Consider the following 25,505-nt stretch of genomic DNA (forward strand, 5'->3'; position numbering starts at 1 on the left):
TCACTGCAAGCATGAACTATCCTGCAGTTCGGTTACTGAAAACCACCAACTGCGAGCCAATACAGTGGGGGCATGCCTGTCGGAGCGCAGGACATGGACTGCTATCAGTGGAACAATGCCGCGAATATCCTCTGCTACCATCAGATTTTAACCTGACTGCAAGTGATTCCCTTGATTCATCCAAACCCGAGCTGAAACAAGATGGTAAGATCGGCAAAGATTACACCCTAGTTCCAATCAAAATTGATTCCATCCTAGTTCAGAACGCTACAACCCTAGCAGCACCAACTACATGGATAACATCCCATACTGTAATGTCCTAGGGTAAGGAACGCACCTGGTTGCCGTAGTTCTCGCCGATCAACTTGTTCCACCTGCGATCATTCCCTTTGGGACGACGACGACGACGAACCTGGCGACGACGGCAGAGTCGAAGGCGTCGCAGAGTGTGCAGAGGAGAAAACAGACAGAGAAAGGGAGCGCTTGTTGGGCTGGGCCGGTCGTAGGGGTTTTGTGGACCTTACCTCTTTTGCCACGTTGGAACACCATGTGTCGCGCCCAGTCAGCAAACCACCCTCCTAGTCATCAAAACCAGATTGGATTAGTGCCTAAAGGTGAATAGTAACCCAGTTTAGCAAAGGGAGGGGGTTTAGTAAACCCAAAAATAGATCGGGGGTTATTTGGACAAAACGGATAGTTGGGGTAGTAAATTAGACTTTTTCCTTTTGAATATCACATTCTTCAATAAGCTTTACTTAGATATTTGAGTAAATTATTCATCATTAACACATATCCCAGTTCACATGATAATCGTTGCTTATCATTGTTTTCATACTAGATTATGTCGTGGCATTCATCTTGTCACATGAGCCTTGTCTTGAATATTGATACATTTCATCGCATATATTATGAAGTATCAGCTATAGTGGTGGCCAATCATAAGCAAAAATGCAAAATGCTTAACTCGAAACGGCGGCGGTGAAGGAACCCTACTATCAAGGCCCAAATCCTAACGGGCTACACGGCCCACTAGGCTCCAATACCTGGAGAGGATGGATTTGGCGGGAAAATCGCCGAAACGCCGCCGCTTCCCCTTCCATTCCCCATTCCCCAAACGGCCAAAGCCCCCATCTTCGCCGGCCGCCACGAGCCCTCTCTTCGTCTCCTCCTCGAGACGAAACCTCTCCGCTCCCATCCAGCCATCCCGGCGGAGCTCCGTGCCAGAATGGAGGCGGCGCTGAAGGCAAGCATCTCATTGCTCCAACTCCACGCCCCCAAACCCTAGGCTCCGTGGGTCCGCGCCGCCGCTGCCGCGCGCTAGAATCCTAACTCCTGGCATTGGTCTAATCCGGGCGTTTCTGTATGCTGCACTTGTGCAGGGCTATTTCGGGTACTCGTCGTTCCGACCGTACCAGAGGGAGATAATACAGAAGGTCCTGGATGGACGGGATTGCCTCGTCGTCATGGCCACCGGCAGCGGCAAATCCATCTGGTAAGTCGACACCGCTCCCCTCGCTTGTTCGAGATTGGTTGATTGATGGGTGTTGATGGTCCCATTAAATACATTTTCGTTGGTTGTGGTCGTTCGGGGGAAAAAAACAACGTTGGTAGAAATGTGGCCTGTAAAGATACATTTCGTGCCAACAATTCATCAGGTCAGTTGGAGGCTAAGTCCACTTAGGCAATCATGATTATAAAACGTCTTGCCAAAACCAGTTAAATTGTCTTACTCAAAAAGACTAGAGCACACTTTTCTCTGCTCCTTATGTTGTTAAAACTAAACACTTACAATTTGCGGATTTGTTTCTTACAACTATAGAAATTTATTTTCTCGTTTGTAAATCTTCTGCATTTCCATCCCAGAGGAAAAAAATTGCATTCCTGTTTTCGTCAACTCATTTATTAATCGATTAGTATCTGATTATTTCTTTTCACATACAAAATTACCATTTGATCACGACAAATTCCATTCTGGCAGCTATCAAATACCCCCACTGGTTACAAAGAAGACAGCTGTTGTTGTAAGCCCTCTTCTGTCCCTGATGCAAGACCAGGTAAGTCTGGAGTGTTCAGTACAATAGCGTTGATGCTCTTCTGATTATGGTCTTCCCTTTTCTTGTTTTTTACTAAAAGGCTTGCTGTGGCTTTCATTTTCATAAAATAGGTTATGAGTTTAAAACAAAAAGGTGTTAAATCTGAGTACCTGGGCAGCACCCAAACAAATAGCTCAGCCAGCAGCGAGGCTGAAAAAGGCATGTTTGATGTTCTGTACATGACACCAGAGAAAGCAATTTCACTTTCTTCAAGGTAAAATCCTGTGATATTTTATAAATACTTCAGAGGGTGTCTTAAGCTTATGGTTTGTTTTACTATTAAACCTGTAGTGCTCGACTTGTTATTGTGATACCATAGTAGGCAATTGCAAAACTTGACCGTCTGATTATGTAGGATAAATCGAAAAAAATGTGGATACTTTGGCTGAAAATGAAGGCATGTACATATTTTGTAATTAGATGGTTACTTTCAATTATAGCTCACGTCATTCTTATTTCCTTCAAGTAAAAAACTTATTTTAAAGAGCTTACAAGTTACAATCTTTGGCTGTTGGGATATCTAGCTCCAAATGAATAGGTGCTTCTTTGATAAAATTTCTCCAAATGAAAATTGATGAAAGTAATGCTAGCGGCAGATATAGATTTGCTCAATGAAAGGCTTCTTGCCCTGGCTTCTGACTTGGCTGCAATACGACTAAAAGAATTTTGTTCTAAATAGATTGATATTCATGTAATAGTCCCGTGACCTTAGTAAATTTAGTTTCGATTGGCCTTTCAGAACTTTGTGTTTTGTATGTAAATAGTAAGGTCCTCCCTACTTCTGAAAGCAACAAAACAAATAAGGCATGCAGCTTGTGTTCTGTTTACTTACCATTTTTCATGTTAGTCCAGGTTTTGGAATAACTTGCAGGCTGCCGGAATATGCTTGCTGGCCGTTGACGAAGCGCATTGCATATCAGAATGGGGACATGATTTCAGGTTGTTTTTTCTTCTTTTGATAAACAAATCACTTCTCACAAAAGTAACTGGTATTTAGTGATTTGAGTTTCATAAGTATATTTATGCATTTTGGAAGATCCCGTATGCACTTATGGAAAATGTATTTGTAGTAATTACTAGTTACTGTATGTTCTAATGTATCCAGATTTTGGGCTGATGCTATTGCTCCTTCATGTGCATGTTTTTTTTTCATCTTTTATAGTTCCCCTACCCCATTATTTGCTATTGAGTCTATTGGAGTCAATCAGCATCCCCCCACCCCGACGGCCCCACCCACCTCAAACTGTTTCCCATAATCCAGACTCTTAATGCACTAATGCAGGATGGAGTACAAGGAGTTGCATCTATTGCGTGACCTTCTTGTGGGCGTTCCCTTTGTTGCATTAACTGCCACAGCCACTGAAAGGTATGGATGTTACTACTCGATCACCTTCTTTTCTTAATGTTTGCTTTTTATGCTTCTTTTGATTGTATCTAATCTTCCTTTGCTTAAAGGGACAAGGTGAAAATTATAGCTTTAGAACAACAGAACTCCCTAAACATAATAATAATCAGCACTAGATCCTTAGAGGTTAATAGTGGTTTGATTTTTCATCATCCCAGAACTGATGAAATCGTATCCCTAGTGTCATAATAACATATGCATAGACTATACAAGCAGTTGAACCCGCCAGACAGACATAACAGCTATACCTTAGCTGGGGATTGTCAACATGAGATTTCATTTTTTTTTTGTGGAGCCACGTTGCAGGTGCTTTTTAGAGCTGGTATTGTCCTTTTTCTCTCTGTACCAAGTTCCTAACGCCACTTGAAGTCTAATTGCAGGGTACGCAGAGATATTTCTACTTCTTTGGTTCTTTGCGATCCTCACGTTGTGGTTGGATCGTTTGATCGTCACAACCTTTTCTATGGTGTCAAGTCATGCAATCGATCTATATCCTTTATCAATGAACTTGTGAAAGATGTTTCAAAGAGGAATGCTGCGGGTGAGTCAACAATAGTGTATTGTACTACCATCCGGGAGACCGAACAGGTTTGTGAATTTTCAGAACTGTATAATTTTGAACTTGCAAATCCTAATGCTGGAGTATGCATTTTTTTCCTGTTTTCCTTTAAAATAGGAGTTGTGCACTGTTCAAATTATATAGATGCACATCAAATTCTTGCAATGTGAGTTCCTTAATATTTGCTTTTGTTTGTTTGAGTAACAGGCTAACAGCACCTCCTTTATTTTCTGGTCAATGTGGCCATGTGGGAACTTTCAGATTCCGTTCACATTACAAGGATGGATTCACTAAAGTCTAATAAAATTTGGAAGCGTGATTTCACGAATTCTAAAATAATTTGATAAAGTTGGGGTTCTTTATTGGTTGTGTGACCTGCTTTTAGTTTAGTACATACTTTCTGCTGTCTTAATTTGGGTACATAAATAATCTTTTTGCCAGGTTCATGATGCATTGGTTACTGCTGGAATCAAGTCTGGAATTTACCATGGTAAAATGGGCAGTAGAGCTAGAGAGGAATCCCATAGGTTTGTTATCTATTTCACTGGCTGTTTGGATGTAATATTGTTTTGCTTTTACTTCCATTTTCCTTGAACAATCTAAATCCTCCAACTATATTGCTTCAAGTTTTGGCCAATGTTCAAATGATATTTTGAACCAATTATCAACATTTCTCTCTGACAAATGGTTTTGTTGAATTGTTTATGTTGGCCTATTACTGGAATGATTGACCATTTCATTGCGAGGCATGGAATGCCATGTGGTTCACAAGGGCTAGTATTTGATTTATTATTTATTCTCAACATTCACTGTAAATTATTTGCTGAAATATCTTTGTTCTGTTAGATTTGCATCGATCATATAATTAGACAATCAGACAAATGCATGAGTCGAGGGGCATAAGGATAGTCAGTAATGTGATTTATGGATCCAGTTTTTCTTACAAACTATGGTGGCAGCATTATGATTCATCTTGTCATGGTGCTCCTTTGCAGATCCTTCATCAGGGATGAAGTTCGTGTGATGGTGGCAACTATAGCTTTTGGGATGGGTATTGATAAGCCTGATGTTAGATGTGTAATACACTATGGATGTCCAAAGAGCCTAGAGTCCTACTACCAGGAAAGTGGGCGTTGTGGAAGAGATGGTCTGTCTTCAGTCTGCTGGCTATATTACCAAAGAAGCGATGTTACAAAAGTTGACTTTTATTGTGCTGATGCAAAAAATGTACGTAACTGTGCATGTTGGATGTTTGTTCACATCCCTGCAACCTAGAGCTTGTTATGTACGACTCCTTTTCTTAATGTTTCAATTCATCAAACAGGGCACCCAGAGGAAAGCAATCATAGATTCCTTCATGGCAGCACAAAAATATTGCCTCCTTGCTACGTGCCGTAGAAGGTTCTTATTGCAGTATTTTGGCGAAGAGCTCAACTCTGACTGTGGTATTCTCTTCTTCTTTTTAAAATAAATAAAAGAACAATTTTAAGAAGTTGTTGGACTTTGTTTGTGAATATTGTCAAACTGAAATTGTTTAGGTTTCTTTTGCTTATTCCTATCCTTGTTTAATCTATTGGGTTAGGAGGTATCATGCAATCTTATCACAAGTCACAACCACTGGATTTTGCCTTGCAGTAACATATTGATTAAATGATTAATAACCCCACATCTCTTGCTATACAGGTAACTGTGATAACTGCACAGCAGTGAAAAATGTGAGAGATTTGTCAAAAGAAACTTTTTTGTTGCTGTCGTGCATAAAATCTTGTGGAGGACGCTGGGGCCTCAATTTACCTATTGATGTTCTCCGTGGATCACGAGTAAGTTTCTACCCTTTTTTTGTTTCACATTTTCTGCAATTGCGACATACACTGACTGTTCAAACGTATGTGCTGATAATTTTATTGCTGGGAACAACCATATTGGACAGGATTACTCCTAGTTAATCATTTCAATGGAAAGTACTATTACCTTTGCTGCACTCTTGGCATATACTAGATCATATAGGTTTTTGAAGTCTTCCACAGTATTTTTACTCTATGAGCTCAAATTGGTAGATTGAATAGTAAATATTTTTAGAACTTAATCTTGGTCATTAGATTGCTCCTTCTTGAAAGAAAGATGTTCACATTTTGTAGGCCAAGAAAATTGTTGAAAACAATTATGATAAGCTACAAATGCATGGGCGAGGTAAAGACTACTCACCAAACTGGTGGAAAGCACTTGGTGGCCTCCTTATTGCACATGGTACTAATACTGTTGCCAACCTCTCCATTCAATTGGTCATTCTCGCAAGTCATATGAAGCAGCACTTTTTAAAATTGTTGGCTCTCCATGTGCAAAGCCGATTCTCTTGCTTTCTTTTTCCTGAGAAAGATAGGATTAGGAAAAGATTTGGAGATAGTGCTACACTTTGTTCTTGTGAGTAGAAGTAACGTTTTCGTAAACCCTATGCCCTTGATCATTTTGTAGAATACACAGGAAGACTGTAGATTTGTATTAAGAAGAGAGTTATGGTCTACATTTTCTATGCAAGCAAATGGCATAACCTGTGCCAACAGTAACTTCCTTTTGCCCTTAAAAGATATTCACAGTAATATGTCCATAATAATGGTACACTGAATTGACTCTTAGTGCAATGTCTTTTCAAAGAGTAGGCTGGTTATCCTTTTTTAGTCTAATCTTGAAACATGTAAAGCTTAGAAAGTATGCACCAATTTGAAGGCGCATCTTTCGACCAATTTGATGTCAATTAGAAAGTGCATTCATGAACATGTCAGCTACTGATTTCACACTTTTTTAAACCTCTATTTGAATGTATACTTGATGTATGGCTACACCGAGCAAATGCTCTGTATCAGTTGTAGGATACTGAAATATTTTATCACCCTGAAATGTGCGTTTATTTATTCATTGTCTTCTTTTATCTATGCGCAGATTACTTGAAGGAGACTGTCCGTGATACATTTAGATGTGTCAGGTGCTTTGTCACTGTTTTTCTTTTGCTTTGTAGTCATTCTAATCATTCCCGACCACTAACTGTGCATTTATATATTCAGTGTCAGTCCAAAAGGGGTCAAGTTTCTCTCTGCTGCTCATAGAATAGATGGAACACCACTGATTTTACAGCTGACTGCAGAGATGATTGATTTAGAGGAACATGGTAGTTCGCAGCACAAAGAAGGTGGTGGCTCAAATCTTGTGCCCACATTAGAGTCTGAAAAATTTTCTGAGGTAGGTTCCTCAATTGTAATTTGCTGATCCCCACCCACCCACCCACTACTTACCCTGGACATTTAGGCTATTTTGTGTCTGATTTAAATTTCTTTCAGGATGAATCAAAACTGTATCAAATGCTCCTCAATGTCAGGATGGAGCTTGCTCAAAATATCGGGACCGCTCCGTGAGTAAAAAAAAAATCAAACGATAATAACAATGAGTTAAGGAATCTTCGTTTTTCAGTGATTTTTTTTAATCCCACTTGTTACAGATATGCCATATGTGGTGATCAGACAATAAGAAACTTTGCAAAGATGAGGCCTTCTACTGGAGCTAGACTTGCTAACATCGATGGTGTCAACCAGGTATTACGTTGAAAACTATACATAGCAAACTATCAGTGTTTGAACCATGACCTTTGTGTCTTTTGGGTTTCATCTCTAGCCTACCCCAACTCGCTTGGGACAAAAGGCTTTGTTGTTGTTGTTGTTGTTGTTGTTGAATACTATGCATTTCTTCAGTGCATCCAATTTTAAAATACACAGTAGTGTGACCGTTCTTTTCCCTCTTATACTCTATATTGACACATCTGATTTTTTTTTTGCAGCATTTTATCTCGCGTTTCAGTCACACTTTTATCCAAAATATCACACAATTGTCGAAGGAGTTAAACCTTCCACTAGATAATTCACCATCACCACCACCGACAATAAATCCAGCTGTAGAGAATATAGCTGGTGTGCCAGAACCTGTGCAAAACAATCTTCCTGGGATCTTGGGTGATGCAAAGTTGACTGCATGGGAATTGTGGCAGAAGCAGGAGTTCTCATTCCTAAAAATTACTGTGAGTTACTGTTGTTTTCATTTTTGTCTTCCACTGATGGTATACTCAAGTTCACAGCTTAACATGCTTGTGTGTTCTAGTATTTTCGCAGAGCAGTGCCAATAAAAGAGCAAACAGTTATTGCCTACATACTTGATGCTGCTCGAGAAGGATGTGAGTTGGACTGGAGTCGGTTTTGCAGGGAGGTAGGGCTGACACCTGAGATAGCCTCAGGGATCCGTCTTGCAATATCAAAGGTTGGATCACGTGACAAGTTGAAGCCAATCAAAGAGGAGCTCCCAGAGAATGTAATATTCCCTCAGTACATTGTCACTCCATATATATTCATGATTTATGCATAGTATTGCTTCCAAAGAAACAAGGTGTATAGTTAATTGTATGTGTTCATCCAAAGCTGTTATGAATGTTTACTTTACTTTGAAAATAAATGCTACATGACAATTGCAGGTAACTTACGACATGATCAAGACATTCCTGACGATTGAGGGACGTGGATTGTCAGAGCAGATTTTTAGTAACGCTCCTGCTTCCTCCCATGCAAGTGAAGCCAGCGAAAATGATAATCCAGCAGATGGTGTCCAGACGGCAGATGCCTGTGATGCAAACCCTTCAGCAAAGAGAGGCCAAACCGACGGCATGCTTGGTTCTGCTGAGGAGCCAGCAATGAAACTGCAGAAGATAGAGGAGCATGGAGTTGAATCTTCTGGCACAACTAGTGCCACTGAAGAATCTGTACTAGAGCTTGTCGCCAGCCGCGATGGGGTAAGGAGACGCCGCCCAAACATTTTTTTCTGAATCTCGGTTGGAAACCCTTGTCGTTCCTGTCGTCCTGTGTTTGAGTGCTGACGATTCGATATGTTTTCAGGTGTTATTAGACGATGTTGTCAAGCATTTCAATGGATCCAAGAGAGAATCAGTTGTCGAGATATTGGACAGCCTCGAATCCGAATTCGAAATTTACAAGAAAAATGGGAAATACATGATCATGTAATGTAGCAAACTGAGGGGTCGCTAAAACCCATGTCTAAGAGCTTGCCGGCCTAGGCTAGGGTTGCACCTGGATGTGTATATATGCTGGTGGTGGCGTTGGAGTCTGATTGGACTATGGTTAGGTGAAACTTTTATCAGCAACATCGCTGTTCCGGCTGGTGTGCATGTGCACGTTTTGGTGATCGACCAGAAGTTGTACGATACGAGCGCTTGTTGGGGACCCGACGGCCTCTAGTTGTGCCTCGTCTCATGCATGGGTTTCAATGATTCATGGATTTATCTCAGGTTTCTTTGCTAATTCATTCCGTTCTTTTTCCTCTTGTGTTGAAGCGTACACCTGTTTAACAGTTTGATCTTCGAAAATGTGACTCAGGTGTTAAAAAAAACAGAAATCTCTATCTTCAAATAGATTATGTTTACAAAAAGCTAATTAGTTTATTTCATACTTGCTTTTTTTTGTCTTTACGAAATATTTGCTTTCAAATATAAATAAAAAGCAGGTGAATATTTTCTTGAAAAAAATTCGTACCTCACGTGGTCGATGGGTACGCACGCCCTGCCTTTAACGTACCCGGCACGAGCGCACGAGGTTGAGGTCACCAACCGACCAGCATCCAGTTCAGTCACTGGGCTCAACAAACCGCACTGCGCCGCCGGCCCGGCCGCGATCAAAGCAAATCCCGTCGCAACGCAACGCAACGCAACTGCCTCCTCGAACTCGGCAGTCGGCAAGCATTCGGAGCAATTCGGTCGCCTGCAGTGCGATGATCAGCGGAGAGGTCGCGGGCGCCGCCAACCCCAGGAGGAGGAGGCCATGAAGGCGCAGCCGCTGCTGCCGGCGGCGCTCAAGAGGCGGAGGGGCCCGCGCGTGGCGGTGCTGGCGCTCGTCTTCTGCTCCCTGCTCGTGCCCTTCGCCTTCCTCTTCGACCGCGCCCCCTCCGGTATGTAGCCCAGGGCTTCCCCTCAATGCTCGGATCGCCGCCTCCGCCGGTGGATCTGGGGGTCTAGCGGTTGTTCGATTAACGCGCTGCTTTGTCGTTTAACCGCTTCGTCCTGGGGATTTCGGTTGCCTTACTCTCCGATTGGTGTGCGATGCAGGGTACGTGACGACGGAGGAGCGGCACCGACAGGTAGCGCACTGTTTGTCTGTCCCCCTTTCTGCGTAGTCGCTGTTGATGCTGATTGATTTGGATGCCACCATGTGCGAGCGGACGTGACTCATTGCCACTGCTTCTTCTTTTCCTTGTTGTGATTACCGCGTTGGATTAGGAGGTCGTTCTGCCTTCGTTGGATCACGCCGAGAAGAGGGGTCGTCCTGGCGCTATCAGCGGACGGAGACAGGTCTGTTATCTATTACTCCATTGATGGTGATTGTTTTGTAACTTTTATTTTCGTTTGGACATTGGAGTGACGACTCTATTGGGGGTGCGGCATTGATGTCTACTCCTATTCGTGACCACCTTCCAAAGACCCACCAGGATTTTTGAAGCTTGTCTAAGGTCATGAATTTGTAATAACAGGCAGTGCCTTGTGTCGTGTTCCTCACTTCTTAGCTCTGTGGGGATAATGTTTTCTACATGTTAAAGAAAGTCGATTGATCATTTCCCCCCCTTGTTACGTTTGTGAATCTGTAAGAGTGTATCTCCCAAAGTTGCTTAAGAGTTGATAGGATTGCATCTACAGTCCATGACGGTTACATTTTCCTCAGGATGCACCAGAAAAGAAGATCCCCAGAGGCAGTGCAGGAGTCATTCATCAGCATGTACCAGAGAAGAGGATCTCCAAAGTTAGTGCAGGAGTCATTGATCAGCATAAGCAAATTGATAGCCATTCGACAAGTGGTGGTGCTAAATCAAAAGGTATGTCATATCAGACATCAGTACAAGGCCAAAAGGATTCATTGTTCATGGTGTGTAAATTTTGAGCTATGCAGAGTAGCCTGCCAGCTTACCAAACCTGGTCATTGGGGTTATATGTGGCCTCAATGGTACCCATGTGAAAATTAATAAATTATATGTGGACATAATTTCGGCTGTGAAATTAGCTTTCTAATGTCATAGCGGTTGAGTCTTTCACTTTCTGATGTTCACCAAAATTTCTGATATCAAATAAGTTTTTTCATTTCCTCCCTCTTGGTTCCCTCCCTTCCAAGATTTACTCTAGAACCTAGCAGCAATTATTTTTACCCAGCTATCTCCAGGCAGCCAAGCCACCCCCTGGGTATATTGACTCTCATATAGTTGCCCTTATGACTATTGACTAGTGGATATTTGGTCAGAGCTGTTTGGAGGTTACAGTCCATCTGTTTTGGATGGTTATCTTTTCCTACCTTATTTTTTTCATGTCTGATGCTGTAGTCATTTTGCTTTTCTTTACATTTGACTATAATTTCTATCATACACAGCTCCTCCAGCACCAAAAGTTGAACCATCAAAGGCTGTGGCGGAATCAACTCGAGAGACAAGAGTATGGATCTTTAGTGCTCAAAGTTGTACTTTGTTGCTTTGGAATTGCTATTTCATGTCATTTCAGAATTTGCTTATTTAAGACATCTTTTGTTGATATAATGGAAGTATGGTGTCCTGTTCTGGCTATATGAAACTGTACTTTGAAAGCATGTTTTCCACAAGACAGTAGGAGTGTATAGTAGCTGACTGGCAGCAAGGATAGCACTAAAATAATCATATATTAGTTTTCCTCAGCAAGAATAACACTAAAATAAGCATATATTAGTTTACATGGTGCAGCACTTTGAATCATTTCCCATCATCATTACTAGTCCTAGAGTTTAAAAAGTTAAGCTTATGACAATCTTGAGTATAGAGTTTAGTGCATCTACTTTTTTTCAAAGCATAACTTCATGTTTTGTTCTTTCTAGTTCCTCCAGATCTGTTACATCAGCCTGAGTTATGCTGATGCTAGACCATAATGCACACTTATCGTTTCAGGAGATTAGCAAAGATGTACAAGGGCGACAAAAAGTTGCAAAAGCTGATGAAGTGGAAAAGGCGAAGGCTTGTCAACTTGAATTTGGAAGTTATTGTCTCTGGTCCATAGAACACAAAGAAGTAATGAAAGATTCCATAGTGAAGAGGCTAAAAGACCAACTCTTTGTAGCACGCTCATACTATCCGAGTATTGCAAAACTTCAAGGACATGAAGCTCTGACTCAGGAAATGAAGCAAAACATACAAGAACATGAGAGGGTGCTTAGTGTATCAACAGTCGATGCTGATCTACCATCATTGTGAGAATTAAATTTTATTGCTTAAGATCATAGTTCACTGTGATTAGTCCTAAAGCTGAATTGTAGATTATGTTTAAGTTAAAACAATCTTTCTTTTTCTGAATGATTTTTACGATAACATATATCTATGCTGAGTCAAACCTAGGATGGAGCATAGGAGTCAATATATTTCATTCGACCTAGGGACTTTATTTCCAATCATTGCTAGGAGTTACTACTTTGATAATTTGAATGACAATTGTCTTGGTGATTTCAGTATCAACAAGAGGATGGAGCAGATGGAGCGAACAATTGCGAGATCCAAATCTTGCACGGTGGACTGTAAGAATGTTGACAGGAAGCTTCGCCAAATACTTGATATGACTGAGGATGAAGCTCATTTTCATATGAAGCAGAGTGCATTCCTGTACAACCTTGGTGCCCAGACATTACAGAAAAGTCATCATTGCCTTAATATGAGGTTGACGTTAGAGTATTTCAAATCATCTTCATTGGATTCAGATGATTCTCCTTCTGGCAAGTTCAACAGTCCAAAATATATGCACTATGTTATACTATCTAAGAACGTTCTTGCGGCTTCTGTAGTGATCAACTCAACTGTGAGCAGTTGCAAGGTATTTGACTGATATTTACAGTGTTAATAATTCGTACACTATCTTCTGAGCTGGTTAACCCTAGCGTTCTTTCATCTTTTTGCAGGAGCCAGGCAATCTTGCTTTTCATATCCTAACTGATGCTCAGAACTTCTATGCCATGAAATACTGGTTTGCCAGGAATTCATATAAAAATGCAGTTATCCATGTTATAAACTATGAGGCCATTATTTTGGAGAAGCTGCCAAAGTATAATATCCAGCAGCTGTACTTGCCAGAGGAGTTTCGTGTTCTCATTAGGAGCATTAAGCAGCCTACTGAGAACACAAGAATGGAATACCTGTCACTTTTCAGCCATTCACATTTCCTTATTCCAGAAATATTCAAGTATCTAAACAAGGTGGTTCTGTTGGATGATGATGTAGTTGTTCAACGTGATCTGTCTTTCTTGTGGAATATTGATATGGGAGACAAGGTTAATGGTGCTGTCAAATTTTGTGGTCTGAAACTGGGTCAAATGAGAAATGTACTGGGCAAAACAGCATATGATCCCAAGTCATGTGCATGGATGTCAGGCGTGAATTTGATTAATTTGGATAAATGGAGGGAACATAATGTTACAGAGAACTATCTGCTGCTCATGAAAAAGGTTAGTTGTGTTGTAGTGGTCTGTAAGTTTCATGCTACTGCATGTTATAAATGGGTACATTCACATTAGGTGGTCTGCCTTTCTTACTTCGCATGTTAGAACAGGATAAGAACTATTTCACAGTGCACATGTGGTTTAAACTTTGAATTACACATTGCATGAAAGATGCTGCATTTTTTTTTCTTTTTCTCTATTCTGGATTTTAATTTGTTTTCTTAGTATTTGTTGAATTTTCTCCAATGTAACACTAAATATAGTCTCTTGGTATATTTTGGATGTTGCTTCTTATGATTATCTGGCGCATCTATTTATTTTGTTCTTGTTTTATTACAGTTTAAATTCAAGGATGAGCGATCTCTGCGAGCGGCAGCAATTCCTCTAAGCTCGCTATCCTTCCAACATCTCATCTATCCCCTAGATGAAAAATTGACCCTGGCTGGACTTGGATATGATTATGGAATTGATGAAGAGGTTGCTCGGAGAGCCGCATCGTTGCACTACAATGGCAACATGAAACCTTGGCTTGAACTAGGTATACCGGACTACAAAAAGTACTGGAGGAGGTTTCTTGTTCGAGGAGACCGATTTATGGACGAGTGCAACGTAAATCCTTGACACAGGTGGACCTGAAATCAGAACAATGGCAATAGATTGCTGCATCTAATGGCCTCACTAAAGTTTGTGAACTGTCGACGCAAGACTTCTCAAAAGCTCTGCACCGGTACAACAAACACAGCTGTTGAACAGGAAAAGAGGTGCGGTTGTTGGCCATTAGTGTTGTACGGACTACGGAGTAGAGGCAGCAGCTTCTGTTCACCGAAAACAAACTTGATTGACGATTTCTGTATTCTAGGACTAGTCGTGAGTCAGAATATGCAGCAAGGATGGTTGAATGTGCATGAGGCTTCAAGTAGCCAGTAGACCTCACTGTCCAGATTTTTTAGATAGGATTTTTGACGAGTCGTGGCACCTTTGCTAAAAGTGGTGTGTCACGCTCGTCGATGCTGATTTGTTTGTTTGTTTTTTCCTTATGCCAATAAGGGCGCACATGTATTCTCATATAGTCATTTTTTCGTTCTTATAGTCGTCACACATTGTTTATTTACCAAAATTACAATCCTGCAATGGTGGTTCTCCAAACCTACTGACAGTTCTGACAAGTTGTATATTATTTGTCCGTGTTTTCTACTGCAGTGCTGCTTGTGCGGTTGTGCCGGGCTTCCTTATTTTGTTATTCCTATATGTTGTTTCATTGATAATGAAAGTCCATCTATAGTTCTATACCATACCACATTGATCGGTATACTGATTTTTTTTAATGTTTACACAGCTCTTATGTGCTATTTATAATCGGTATGCCGCAGACGTGGCCACTTCTTGGGCACAGTGTACTTTGGTTGATTGCAATCCAGATCCAACCACTGAAACCGTGAACCACACCTGTTAAATGCAGAACCTGATATATAAGAAAAAATACTGCGAAGTTTTCCAGCAAGATTCCCATATGCACTCATGCGCTCGTTAGGGCTGGATATCAAGCCAGATCGGCTCGTTATGGCTCGACTCGTTATAGCTCGTTATACAAACGAGCCAGGAAGTTAGTTTGGCTTGGCTCGTTAGTGGCTCGATCTAGCTCGTTTGGCTCGCGAGCCAGAGTATAAAAATATTTACATAAAAATCATAAACGTAAATCTGTAAAAAAAAACACATTACATGCATATTTAAAGCGAAATAAATAAAATAATGTGAATTTTACAATGAAAAATATAGGTATGTTATCGTCCATGACCATGATCAATCATTATTCGTTGATCGTTTCAACTAATTCATACAATATTTGTTATTTATCTTGGCTCGTTATGGCTCGCGAGCCAGCTCGAGTTGGCTTATTATAAAGCGAGCTGGCTTGTTATAAAACGAGCTGGCTCATTATAAAACGAGTCGAGCTCGAGCCGAGCTACTAACGAGCGAGTCGAGCGAGCTAGCGAGTTACGAGTTTATCGTCCAGCCTTAGCGCTCGTAATTAAGATCTCTATGGCAGCATGTCTGTTCTGTTGGCTGTGGCTGGTAGCTGGTGCTGATTTATTGTTAGAGAAAAATACTGCTGGGTGGCTGCTAGCTAGTAATTGATGCTGATTTGGTGTGGAAGAAAAACACTGCTGACTGTCTGGCCGACAAGCCAGTTGAACAGAGCTTGTGGATTTTCCGGTTCGTTACAAAATGTGATGCCCTTGGATGTGCTGGCTGACGTACTTGTTCATCGCTCCAGTACTTGTGCTATTTTTTATACCACTTCATGTATGTGCACAGCTCATCGAAGCTTCCTAATATTTGACTTGTATCTAGTACACCATGTGCCACCACAAGAGACATGCATTAAGGAGCCACAAATACTAGCCACTTGTGCGAATTAAATAGTAAATGGTGGCAATGCAGTGATGCAACTTTGCAGGCCGAGGATTAGAAATGGCACAGCACTATAGCAAAAGCTCAAGCTTCCATGGGTGTTGTCATGCATCGGTAGTCTTGGGAGGATTAGAAATGGTTAGTGCGATTAATCTGTCCGTTTGTTCATGTTCCTGTCAGCCACGTCATCCCGGCCCGAACCAAAGCATATACGGTACTAGTCACTGCATATATTCGTCAAAGGTCACACGATAATGATGTAAGTAGTTTATCTTTTCACAAGGGCATCTACGTACTGTGATCTACTGTATCGGTAGCAGTGGAGTGAGATTGCTACCACTCTAGAAAACGGGTGTGACATCCCGAAAATCCATTAAAATTAAATCGCGCGCTAGTTTATTTATTTCAAAAAATTATTTCATCGTTGAGCTCATTTAATCCCCTCCCTAAATTTTGTTGAGCTCATTTAATCCCCTCCCTAAATTTTGTTCCGCTGTCCTGACATCCAATTTCCACCGTCGTTCCTTTTTCCGCTGACCGTAATTCTCTCTCTTTCCTCGCTGCTGTCCCATCCCGCGTCGCTCGACTGCTGGTCGGCCACGCGCGACCGATTGCCGCGGTCGGCGCCGACGCGTCTCCCCTTTTTCTCTTTTCCCCCTTCCCCTTTTTCTTTTTCTTTTTCCTCTTTTCTCATTTTGTTTTCTCCATTTCCTTTTTCTTTTTCCCTTCCTCTCTGCTCCCGAGCGCCACCCGACCCCGACCAGCCCTGCTCCCCCACCCCGCTGCAGCCTTCCCGCCGCACGCCGGCCCGCCTCCCTCTCCTTACCGTGTGACGACTTCCACACAGCACTGGCGACCTTGGCACACCGCCGCCGCCTGCCACACGCAGTCGCCCAGCACTACACCGTGCCGCCCCTCGCCGTGCCCCCACCCTGCTCGCACCACTGCGCCCAAGCACGCCAGCCCCGCTGCCTCGTAACACGCATCGTCAACTCCGCCGTCATCTCAGCAACACCGCGCTGCACGCCGACGCCTGCCTCGTTGCTGCCGCTTCAACGCCGCCATCGCCTCAGCTACAAGCTTGCCGCTGTTCGTGTTGACGCCGAGCGGCCGTAGCCACAGTCGCCGGGATTGAAGGCGCCACCGGCCGAGCTCGACCTCTCCGCCTATAAAAGGCACCCCATACCACCCTCCATCGCCATCCCGAGCTCACCAAAGCCATCCTGCTCACCTTCTTCCTCGCTCCTGTTTTCCCAAGAACAGAGTCACAAACGCCGCCGTCGATCTCCCCAACCAAGCCATCTTAGCTCGATTCCTCCTACGGTGAGCACCCCCACACCCTCCTCGACCCTCTCCAAGCCGCGACCTTCTTCTTCCCTGCCGGTGCAGAGCTCCCCACGAGCTCCCGGAGCCATAGCCATGGCTGCTCGGGGCGGACCCCCTCCCGCTCGCTCTCCCATGCCCGGAGTCACCTAAACGGGATCCCTTCTCCCTCCTCTCTCCCCCATGCCCTCGGCTTCGGGAACGGTGGCCGGGAGCGCCGTTTCGGTGGAGCTGAGAGCTCGTGCCTGCTGCCATGGCGGCGCTGGGAAGACGGGGACGACGTCCCGTGACCCTCTCCCACCCCTGTTCCTTTCTGCTAATCCTATGGGCCACCAGCTAGCCACCAACTACAGATCGGTGGGTGAATCTAAAATGCCACTGGCCCACGTGAAGATGTGCTGGTCGAAAGGCCCAAAATTCATTCAGGAAAACCACGTGCAATTAAGTCTCGCCCACTCCTGATAATCCATTTTCGGAAATTAATTAATACCCAATCTTTACACAGCCATATCTCACCTGTCTAAACTCCGTTTCATTTGATTCTTTTTCCTAAATTCCTAAAACCTCATATACTATCCATTGTACCTATTTTCTAGTACAGCCCGGATATTTCCAGAAATCACAATCAAGTCCCTTCCCACCCACAAATAATTACAACTAGGTCCCTGATCTAGCCCTGAACCTTTATAAAACCTATCATTTTATGCACCAAATGAACTCCGATCCACCCGAAACTTTAACACGACTCTCATAACTTAGTTTTGACCATGCCATTAGGAAACCGCTCGAAAATATTACTCCGAATTCTATATCTTAGTTGTTTCCGGTTCGAGCTCAACGATAAAACTTTTATTCCTTTTTTTTGATTGTGTGTTTGTTTGTATGCGTCGTAGACCACGGTGTGAATGAAGGAGAGCCCGTTGACAAGCAGTACTACTGTTGTCGGTCGAAACCCACCGGCGAGCAGCGACGGGCAACACGAAGAGCCGGGAGGTCGCCGGGGCGCTGGCAGGCCCTGCTCCCTCGTCGACGGCCCGCAATTCCGTCACGTGCACGGAGAATGTGTGGAAAGCCGGGCGTGCCACCTGACCTATACCCGATCAGGAGGGTGTGAACGTGCTCCAAACAGTTTCCTACATACAAAGACACGTGTAAATGTAAGTCCAAGCCGTGGTCGCCTCCCCGGGACGACTCTTGCATCGGCTTTAAAGAGCCGATCGAGTCCCGGTGTCAGATGGGATCTGTTGCATCCAGATATTGATGAATAAAGCAAATAAATATAAAGCTGCTTCAATTAAATCTAATTGATCTAATCCACGATGGTAACAGCTTCACTGCTAGATCGGAACATCCTACACGTGACTAGGCCTAATGAACATAACAGACAACTAAACCACAACCCAAAACAGAGGCCTAAGAACTAGCAAGAGCCGATTCCCGGAACAATCCCTATTAAGGCTAAGATAAAGCATCTATTACACCACCGGATCATCCAATCCGTTTGCAAGGCCTAACCTAGCAGATATTACGCCAACTCTTAAGATAAGAGCAAACCATAACAGATCAGATCTACTAGACATAAAAGAAGCAGGGTGTTACCTCTGTGCAACTAATTCTATGCAACAAGAACTAGCATGAGATTGAAACGTGACTGCACAGAGACAACATGATATTCGTAGATGATAAGCAACGAAGCACAACAGATCTACTAAAAGCCATGCTACGAACATCAGGATAACTAGTACTACTCGCCATAAAAAACGCTTCAGTACGAGTAATACCAAGGTAAAAGTAAGAACAATACTGCCCTGATCGCAAGAAGCGATTAGGGCAGCATGACATTTACTTGGATGAAACCCTAGGATTAGGGGTGGCGATGCGCCGAGAGTTGTTGTTTGCGAGACGTGATGACGCTCTCCTTTACGAATAACAAAGGATACATATTTATAGTCCGGAGACTTGGGAAACAATCTAAACTAATCTTGTCCCGATCGGACTCTATCTCTAATCTTAAACTAAATCTAAGGATACATGGCCCATGTGGCCCAGATGCTCACGCAGGAGCCGATTTACAAGTCTTCTTAGTCTTCTGCTTTAAGCCCATCTTGCTTTCGGCCCATAAATTAATCCTGTTAATTTATGGCGATAACACATGCCCCCTGGTTTTGGCAATGATAGTTCCAAAACCAATCCGTCGCTTCATCTTCCCGTTAATGCTCATTAAACACACTGCAACCACCAAGGAAGACGCAACGTCTCTGCAACTGGCCTCTCGTAGTACGTGAAAACTGCCGATCCGTCTTCCATCTTTTCACTATTTAATCTCACCCGAATCGGCTCTTTTCCACAGCAAACTCCTTCTTCCTCCTAGAGCCAGTAGCACAGAAAAACCCCAATCCTCCAGCCCCAGCAATGGCGATCTCTTCCTCCTCCGACTCCAACTCCTTCGGAGACTCTTCTTCTTCCTCCTCTCCTTCTTCTTTCCCCCTCCCTGCTTCTTCCATCGACTCCATTCCGGAGAGTCGGGAGCCGACGCCGGAGTGGGACCCAACAGCAGCCTACGAGGCGCTGGCTCCTCTGCACTGGGATGCAAAGGAGTTCGACTTCGGGGTCGCCTCCGAGGAGGACGAACCCATGACTGAAGGAGAAGACCTACGGCTCCTATTCCAGGAGGAGTCGGAGAGCGGCGAGGAAGAAGACCCTCCTTCTTCGGACGGAATCGACTCCTCTTCGGAAGAGGAGATCGACTCCCCCTCCGATGACGACGAGCCGATGGGCGGAAAGCCCTTCCGGTTCCTCGGGTCCTCCGAGGAGGACAGCGAGGAAGAGAAAAGTGGCGGCGACGACGAGGGCTGGAACGACTTCGGGTCCGAAGGCGGCAGCAGCGCCTTCAGCAGCGACGACGATAGCGACGATGGCAGCAGTGACGGTAGCAGCGGGGATGTGCCGGCCCGAAGCCCCAAGCGCCGTAGGTACTAGGTACCTACAAGCAGTAGTAGTAGGTAGCATCGTAGGGGTAGGATCATAAAGCTGAAGGATTAATTCCTTTGTAACAATCGGCTTTCCTTGTAATGGACTTTCCATTAATGAAATCAGTTTCCTTTCAATTCCATGTGTCTGATATTTACTTCCCAAAAAGCCGATGGCAACGCATCAGGCTTCTATAAATATCCAAGAGCCGACAGAATTCAAACTAGAAGCAACCCGCACAAGAGTAGAGTAACACTTCCACCTTAAACCGAACTCTTGAATCCAAGCATAATTCGAAAACCAAGCTCTACAAATCCGAGCAAGAACTCTCCAAGTAGTCGGAATTCGAATCAGAACCCACAGCAACTAAACTTCGAGTCAACAGATCTGAATCATGGCGGATTCTGCAGCTCAGACGACAAACTCTGCAATCGATGATGCGGCAATCTGCGGCCTGAAGGTAATATTCGGCCCAATCCTTTAGTTTTCTTCAGCTTCCCAAGCTTCTGAAACTAAAACTTTAAACTTGACACCATATGCATACTTCTGAACTTCAGGTGTCAGACATCCTTTCGCCGCATCCCTCCAATCCAAAATCTTTCTGTCTTGGCCCACAAACCCATGAAAACCCCATAGATTTGATCTCTTGTGAAGCAAATAGGATCCCTTTTGTGAGTCAAAACATCGATCTGAACCTCTGGGCCGACTGCTTAAGAGCCTGGCCTAATCCCCCTGAGAGCTGGATTACATGGTACAGCAGAGTAGCAAAAGCTCATATGCCCTTGTGGCAGGATTTGAACATAGCCGATGCACTTAGTTTATCACTGTCTCCACTTGACAAAGATGAAAATCTTCTGAAAACCATCGGCTACTTCTGGTCTGATGCCCTGAATTGTTTCCTCTTTGGTCATGGACCCATGACCATTACTCTACTGGATGTTACCATGATCACTGGCCTAGACATTAATTCTCCTAATCCTGCTGCTCACAAAATGGCAGAAGTCCCCTTCAAGCTCTCTTCCAAAGTTAACCGCACAAACTGGGGCACTTACATGAGTCAGCACATGAAAACAAAAGGTCTAGTGACTGAGAAGGAACACATAGCCTTCTTAAATCTTTGGCTAGAGCACTTCATCTTCTGTGGTCCTTCTTTAGCTCCAACTAAGAATTATCTTCCCTTGGCCTATCACCTGGCCCATGGCAATCGCACCGGCCTAGGTAAACTTTTCCTTGGAGAAACCTACAGATATCTCCATTTGATGACATCTAACTTGCTTAACCAAAAGAAACTGAGAACTGGAGGCCCTTGGTGGTTTATTCAGTTGTGGGCACAACTGTACTTTCAGCACCATATCCCAAACTTCCAAGGCCTGACCAAGAACTCTTTCCCTGATGAGAGTGGCAAACCAATTAGATGTACTAGCTACGGCCAAGCTTTGTTCAGCCTTCCTGGCAGTAAATTGAACTCAACAGATGCAGCAAATTGGTTCAGAGTCTTCTACAAAGGACTAGATAATCCTCTCTACTTCCCATTTACTGAATCTGAATCCTTTGAGAACCCAATTGCCTTTAGATTAGATAACTTTGCCGATGACGACAGCACTCGGCATCTATATTCTCTGATGATTCGACCTGGCTTCCTCCCCGTTGGCATCAGCACCTCCAATAGAATTATCAAGCCAGCTTATGAAACTTACCAACCAGCCATAGCAGCTCGGCAATTTGGTCTAGGACAGGTCCCTCCCCACTTCCATATTCACCACTTGGTGGAGAGCAGAGCCGATCTGCCTGATGGTCTTACCAGTTCAAGATGCTTTAGCATGTTTGATGACCTCCACATCCCAATACCAGCCGATCTGTCCTTTACCTCTTCATCAATCGGCTTTGATACTTGGTGGAATATGTGGAAAACTCATGTCTTCAGAAAAGCTCTAGGTCCTCGACTGCAGCAAATCGATCCTGAATACGTAATCCTCGAGGAAGAGGTACTGAATTTATGCACTTTATTCCCTCTGAGTCCTCTATCCCTTCCTCTTGGCTAATCCTGCTAATCCTGTTAGCAGCAACAAGATGGTCCAGAACCTACGACCAGCACTGGTGAGCCATTCCACTTTCTTCCAACTGCTCCTGATGTACTCTTCTGCAAAGAATCACCACCAATGAAGAAAGTGATAATGTCTGTTCAGCCAGACTTACTTCAGTCGGCTTCCAAGCGAAGACAAACTTCTGCAAGTGTTGCCCCCCGAGTCTTGACCAAGAAAAGGAAAATGATCACGAGGCGAGTGATCAAGAAACCAGCACCAACTTCCCCGAGTCCATCAGAGTCTAATACCAACCAGGTAACTCATTTCTCTGAAACTTCTTCTTTATCTCATACATGTGTACTCTGGTTGACTGTAATTCTATTTTCAGGAAGCAGCTGAAGAAATCCCCAATGCAGAAAGCCTGGATCAACATGAGCTAGCTGCAACCCCTGATGCACTGATGGATGCAAACGAAGAACAAGCCGATACGGTCAATGTTCTCGATGTCAACACAAGCTCTAACAGGACGATTGCTCCTGAATCGCCCAACACTTCTTCAGAATAGGTAACATTACAAAACCAATTCTGAATCAGTCGATAGCCCCATAAATGTATCTTGCTCTAACTCCAGATATGTCCATAGGATTTTGACATTTCAGATTTACTTTCCTTTGACTCGGCATCAATGGGTCTGACTCTCCCTGGAGCAGAAACATCATGTTTACAGCAATCGGCTAACTTGGCACACCAACTTCAACTCATCAAGGATCTACTATCTGCTCCGATCACTGCTCTGGTTGATGATTCCAGCAAGATAAAGAACATATTCGAGTAAATAGAAACCCAACTCCCGGAGCCGTTGCAAATCAAGCTCTGGCCAGCCAGCAACCTTCCATTCTTTCGGATAGAAGTGAATAAAGCACAACAACGAATGGAAGCACGTCGCTCTCAAGCTTCTCTGAAAGCTGACATTACCCAAAAGTGCAAGGCCCTCAACCAGAAGAAGGCAACTCTAGATACCAAAGCTGACGTGTCTGCCAACAAGAAGCGACTCAACCTCCTGAAGAAAGAACTGGCAGAACTCGAAGAAAAGGTCCGTACCACCAAGAAGCTCATCCAGGCTGAAGAAACTTCCATCGCAAACTCCGAACAAGAGACCCAGGAAATAACCGAGCAGATTCAAGCAGAGTTTGCAGAGATAAGCACCTTGAGTCGGCAGATAGTAACAGGTGATGACAAGGATGACGAAGCAATCATAGCACGAGCAGACGCCGTATGTATAGAAGCCATCCATGTCATAGAAGAATTCCTGAACTAGTAGATAGGCTCAAGATACAATTAGTACTGCCTGTTAATCTGAAACTTGTACTTGTTTAAAAACATCTTAAGTCGATGGTTACACATCAGCTGTTTCGTTCCTCATATATCCTTTTTTTTACTGGCCAACTCAACGTGTTGGCCTATCTCTTTTTTTTCTTTTTTTTACTGGCCAACTCAACGTGTTGGCCTATCTCTTTTCTTTTCTCTCTTTCTTTTTTTTATTATTACTGGCCAACTCAGCGTGTTGGCCTGTCATGATTCTTTTTTTTTGCGGCCAACTCAACGTGTTGGCCTATTATACTGCAGCCAGATGGATCTCATCAGCTTTTCGTTACTCGCCTTCCCACATGCTCGGGAAATACTTCTTGAGATGTTGTCCATTGACAGCAACAGGAAACTTGACTTCGTCCAATTCCTCGAGCATGTATGCATTCCCAGGCAAGACCTGATCAACCTTGTACGGACCATGCCAAGTTGGAGACCATTTACCAAATTTTTTATCTTTAGTTCCTAATGGCAATACTGCCTCCCAAACCAAGTCTCCAACCTGGAAATCCTTAGGCCTGACCTTCTTGTTGTACGCACGAGCCACTTTAGCCTTATTTTCTTTGATCTTCTCCAGCGACCAAAGCCTTAGCTCTGTCAGGTCCTCCACATTATCATTCATCAAGGCTACATACTGTTCAGCGGATAGATCATTCTGAAACTCAACACGCCTTGATCCGGCCGTGATCTCCCATGGTAACACAACATCTTGGCCGTAGACTAGATGGTACGACGACGTCTTGGTGGACCCATGACATGAAATACAATACGCCCACAAAGCTTCTGATAACACCTCATGCCAGCGCCTAGGATATTCATCGATTTTTCTCTTTATGAGCTTGATGAGGCTCTGGTTGGATGCTTTAGCCTGTCCATTAGCTTGGGCATAATATGGAGATGATCTGATCAGCTTAATCCCCATGTCATCAGCAAACTTTCTGAACTCCTCCGATATGAAGACCGATCCCCCATCGGTCGTAATAGTTTGAGGAATTCCAAATCTATGGATGATGTGCTCTTTAACAAAGCTGATCACATCTCTTGACGCTACTGATCTCATGGGCACTGCCTCCACCCACTTTGTGAAATAATCTGTAGCAGCTAGAACCCATTGGTGACCCTTGCTAGACGACGGGTTGATCTGTCCAATCATATCCATGGCCCAACCTCTGAATGGCCACGGCTTGATGATAGGATTCATTACTGATGCTGGCACTATCTGAATTTTGCCAAACCTCTGACATGCCTGACCTCCTTTATAATATTTGAAACAATCTTCAAGCATAGTGGGCCAGTAATAACCTGATCGCCTAATCAGCCACTTCATCTTATGAGCCGATTGGTGAGTACCACAAGCTCCTTCATGAACCTCATGCAAGAGCCGATTTGACTCTGAAGGTCTCAGACATTTAAGTAGTAGTCCTTCTAAGGTCCTGTAGAACATGTCATCCCCTATCAGAACATACTTCATGGCCTTGAGTCTTATCCTTCTGGGTGCCCCCCGAGCCGAATCCTTCAAGTAATTGAAGATATCGGCTCTCCAGTCTCCGGGTTCTAGAAACTGAACCTCCACGTCAACTCCATCGGCTGCTTCCCTGTACCCGGAAGCCATCTGTGCCAAATCATTGGCTTCATTGTTCAGAGTTCTGCGTATCCAGTGAAAATTGATGTATCTGAATTGCGACATCAACTCACGGCACTGCATCCATATTGGGAAAAGAGCCTCGCTCTTGCATCTATATTCTTCCGTGAGCTGAGAGATCACTAGCTTTGAATCTCCAAAAATTTCCACCGCTTCTGCACCAGCTTCAAGGAGCA

The 25,505-nt window shown here is 43.7% G+C and overlaps 2 protein-coding genes across 2 annotated transcripts; both read left to right on the plus strand.

The window, feature by feature from the left end:
* The first annotated feature begins 1,085 nt into the window (after positions 1–1,085).
* LOC120662191 (probable ATP-dependent DNA helicase RecQ) lies at positions 1,086–9,394 on the plus strand. The gene is made up of 20 exons (XM_039941314.1): positions 1,086–1,243; positions 1,380–1,492; positions 1,979–2,054; positions 2,165–2,307; positions 2,946–3,032; positions 3,376–3,459; positions 3,879–4,086; positions 4,499–4,584; positions 5,053–5,284; positions 5,382–5,502; positions 5,741–5,877; positions 6,196–6,304; positions 6,995–7,037; positions 7,117–7,291; positions 7,390–7,460; positions 7,548–7,641; positions 7,884–8,120; positions 8,201–8,407; positions 8,568–8,882; positions 8,986–9,394. Exons 1-20 carry the CDS (start codon positions 1,226–1,228, stop codon positions 9,109–9,111), a joined length of 2,682 nt encoding a protein of 893 aa, XP_039797248.1. The 5' UTR covers positions 1,086–1,225; the 3' UTR covers positions 9,112–9,394.
* A 242-nt stretch (positions 9,395–9,636) lies between these two features.
* Positions 9,637–14,792, plus strand: LOC120662192 (probable galacturonosyltransferase 7). The gene is made up of 9 exons (XM_039941315.1): positions 9,637–10,051; positions 10,209–10,240; positions 10,380–10,451; positions 10,819–10,969; positions 11,515–11,576; positions 12,059–12,357; positions 12,614–12,971; positions 13,057–13,599; positions 13,933–14,792. Exons 1-9 carry the CDS (start codon positions 9,652–9,654, stop codon positions 14,212–14,214), a joined length of 2,199 nt encoding a protein of 732 aa, XP_039797249.1. The 5' UTR covers positions 9,637–9,651; the 3' UTR covers positions 14,215–14,792.
* The last annotated feature ends 10,713 nt before the right edge of the window (positions 14,793–25,505 follow it).

The sequence above is a fragment of the Panicum virgatum genome, chromosome 2N, assembly GCF_016808335.1.
Source record: "Panicum virgatum strain AP13 chromosome 2N, P.virgatum_v5, whole genome shotgun sequence".
Taxonomy (NCBI): domain Eukaryota; kingdom Viridiplantae; phylum Streptophyta; class Magnoliopsida; order Poales; family Poaceae; genus Panicum; species Panicum virgatum.

Coding starts and splice junctions, on each gene's coding strand:
- LOC120662191 (XM_039941314.1), top strand. Junction 2,308..2,945: donor GCAATTTCACTTTCTTCAAG/GTAAAATCCTGT, acceptor ATGTTAGTCCAG/GTTTTGGAATAACTTGCAGG. Junction 5,503..5,740: donor AGAGCTCAACTCTGACTGTG/GTATTCTCTTCT, acceptor CTTGCTATACAG/GTAACTGTGATAACTGCACA.
- LOC120662192 (XM_039941315.1), top strand. CDS start 9,652: ATGGGTACGCACGCCCTGCCTTTAACGTACCCGGCACGAGCGCACGAG. Junction 10,052..10,208: donor CTTCGACCGCGCCCCCTCCG/GTATGTAGCCCA, acceptor TGTGCGATGCAG/GGTACGTGACGACGGAGGAG. Junction 11,577..12,058: donor AATCAACTCGAGAGACAAGA/GTATGGATCTTT, acceptor TTATCGTTTCAG/GAGATTAGCAAAGATGTACA.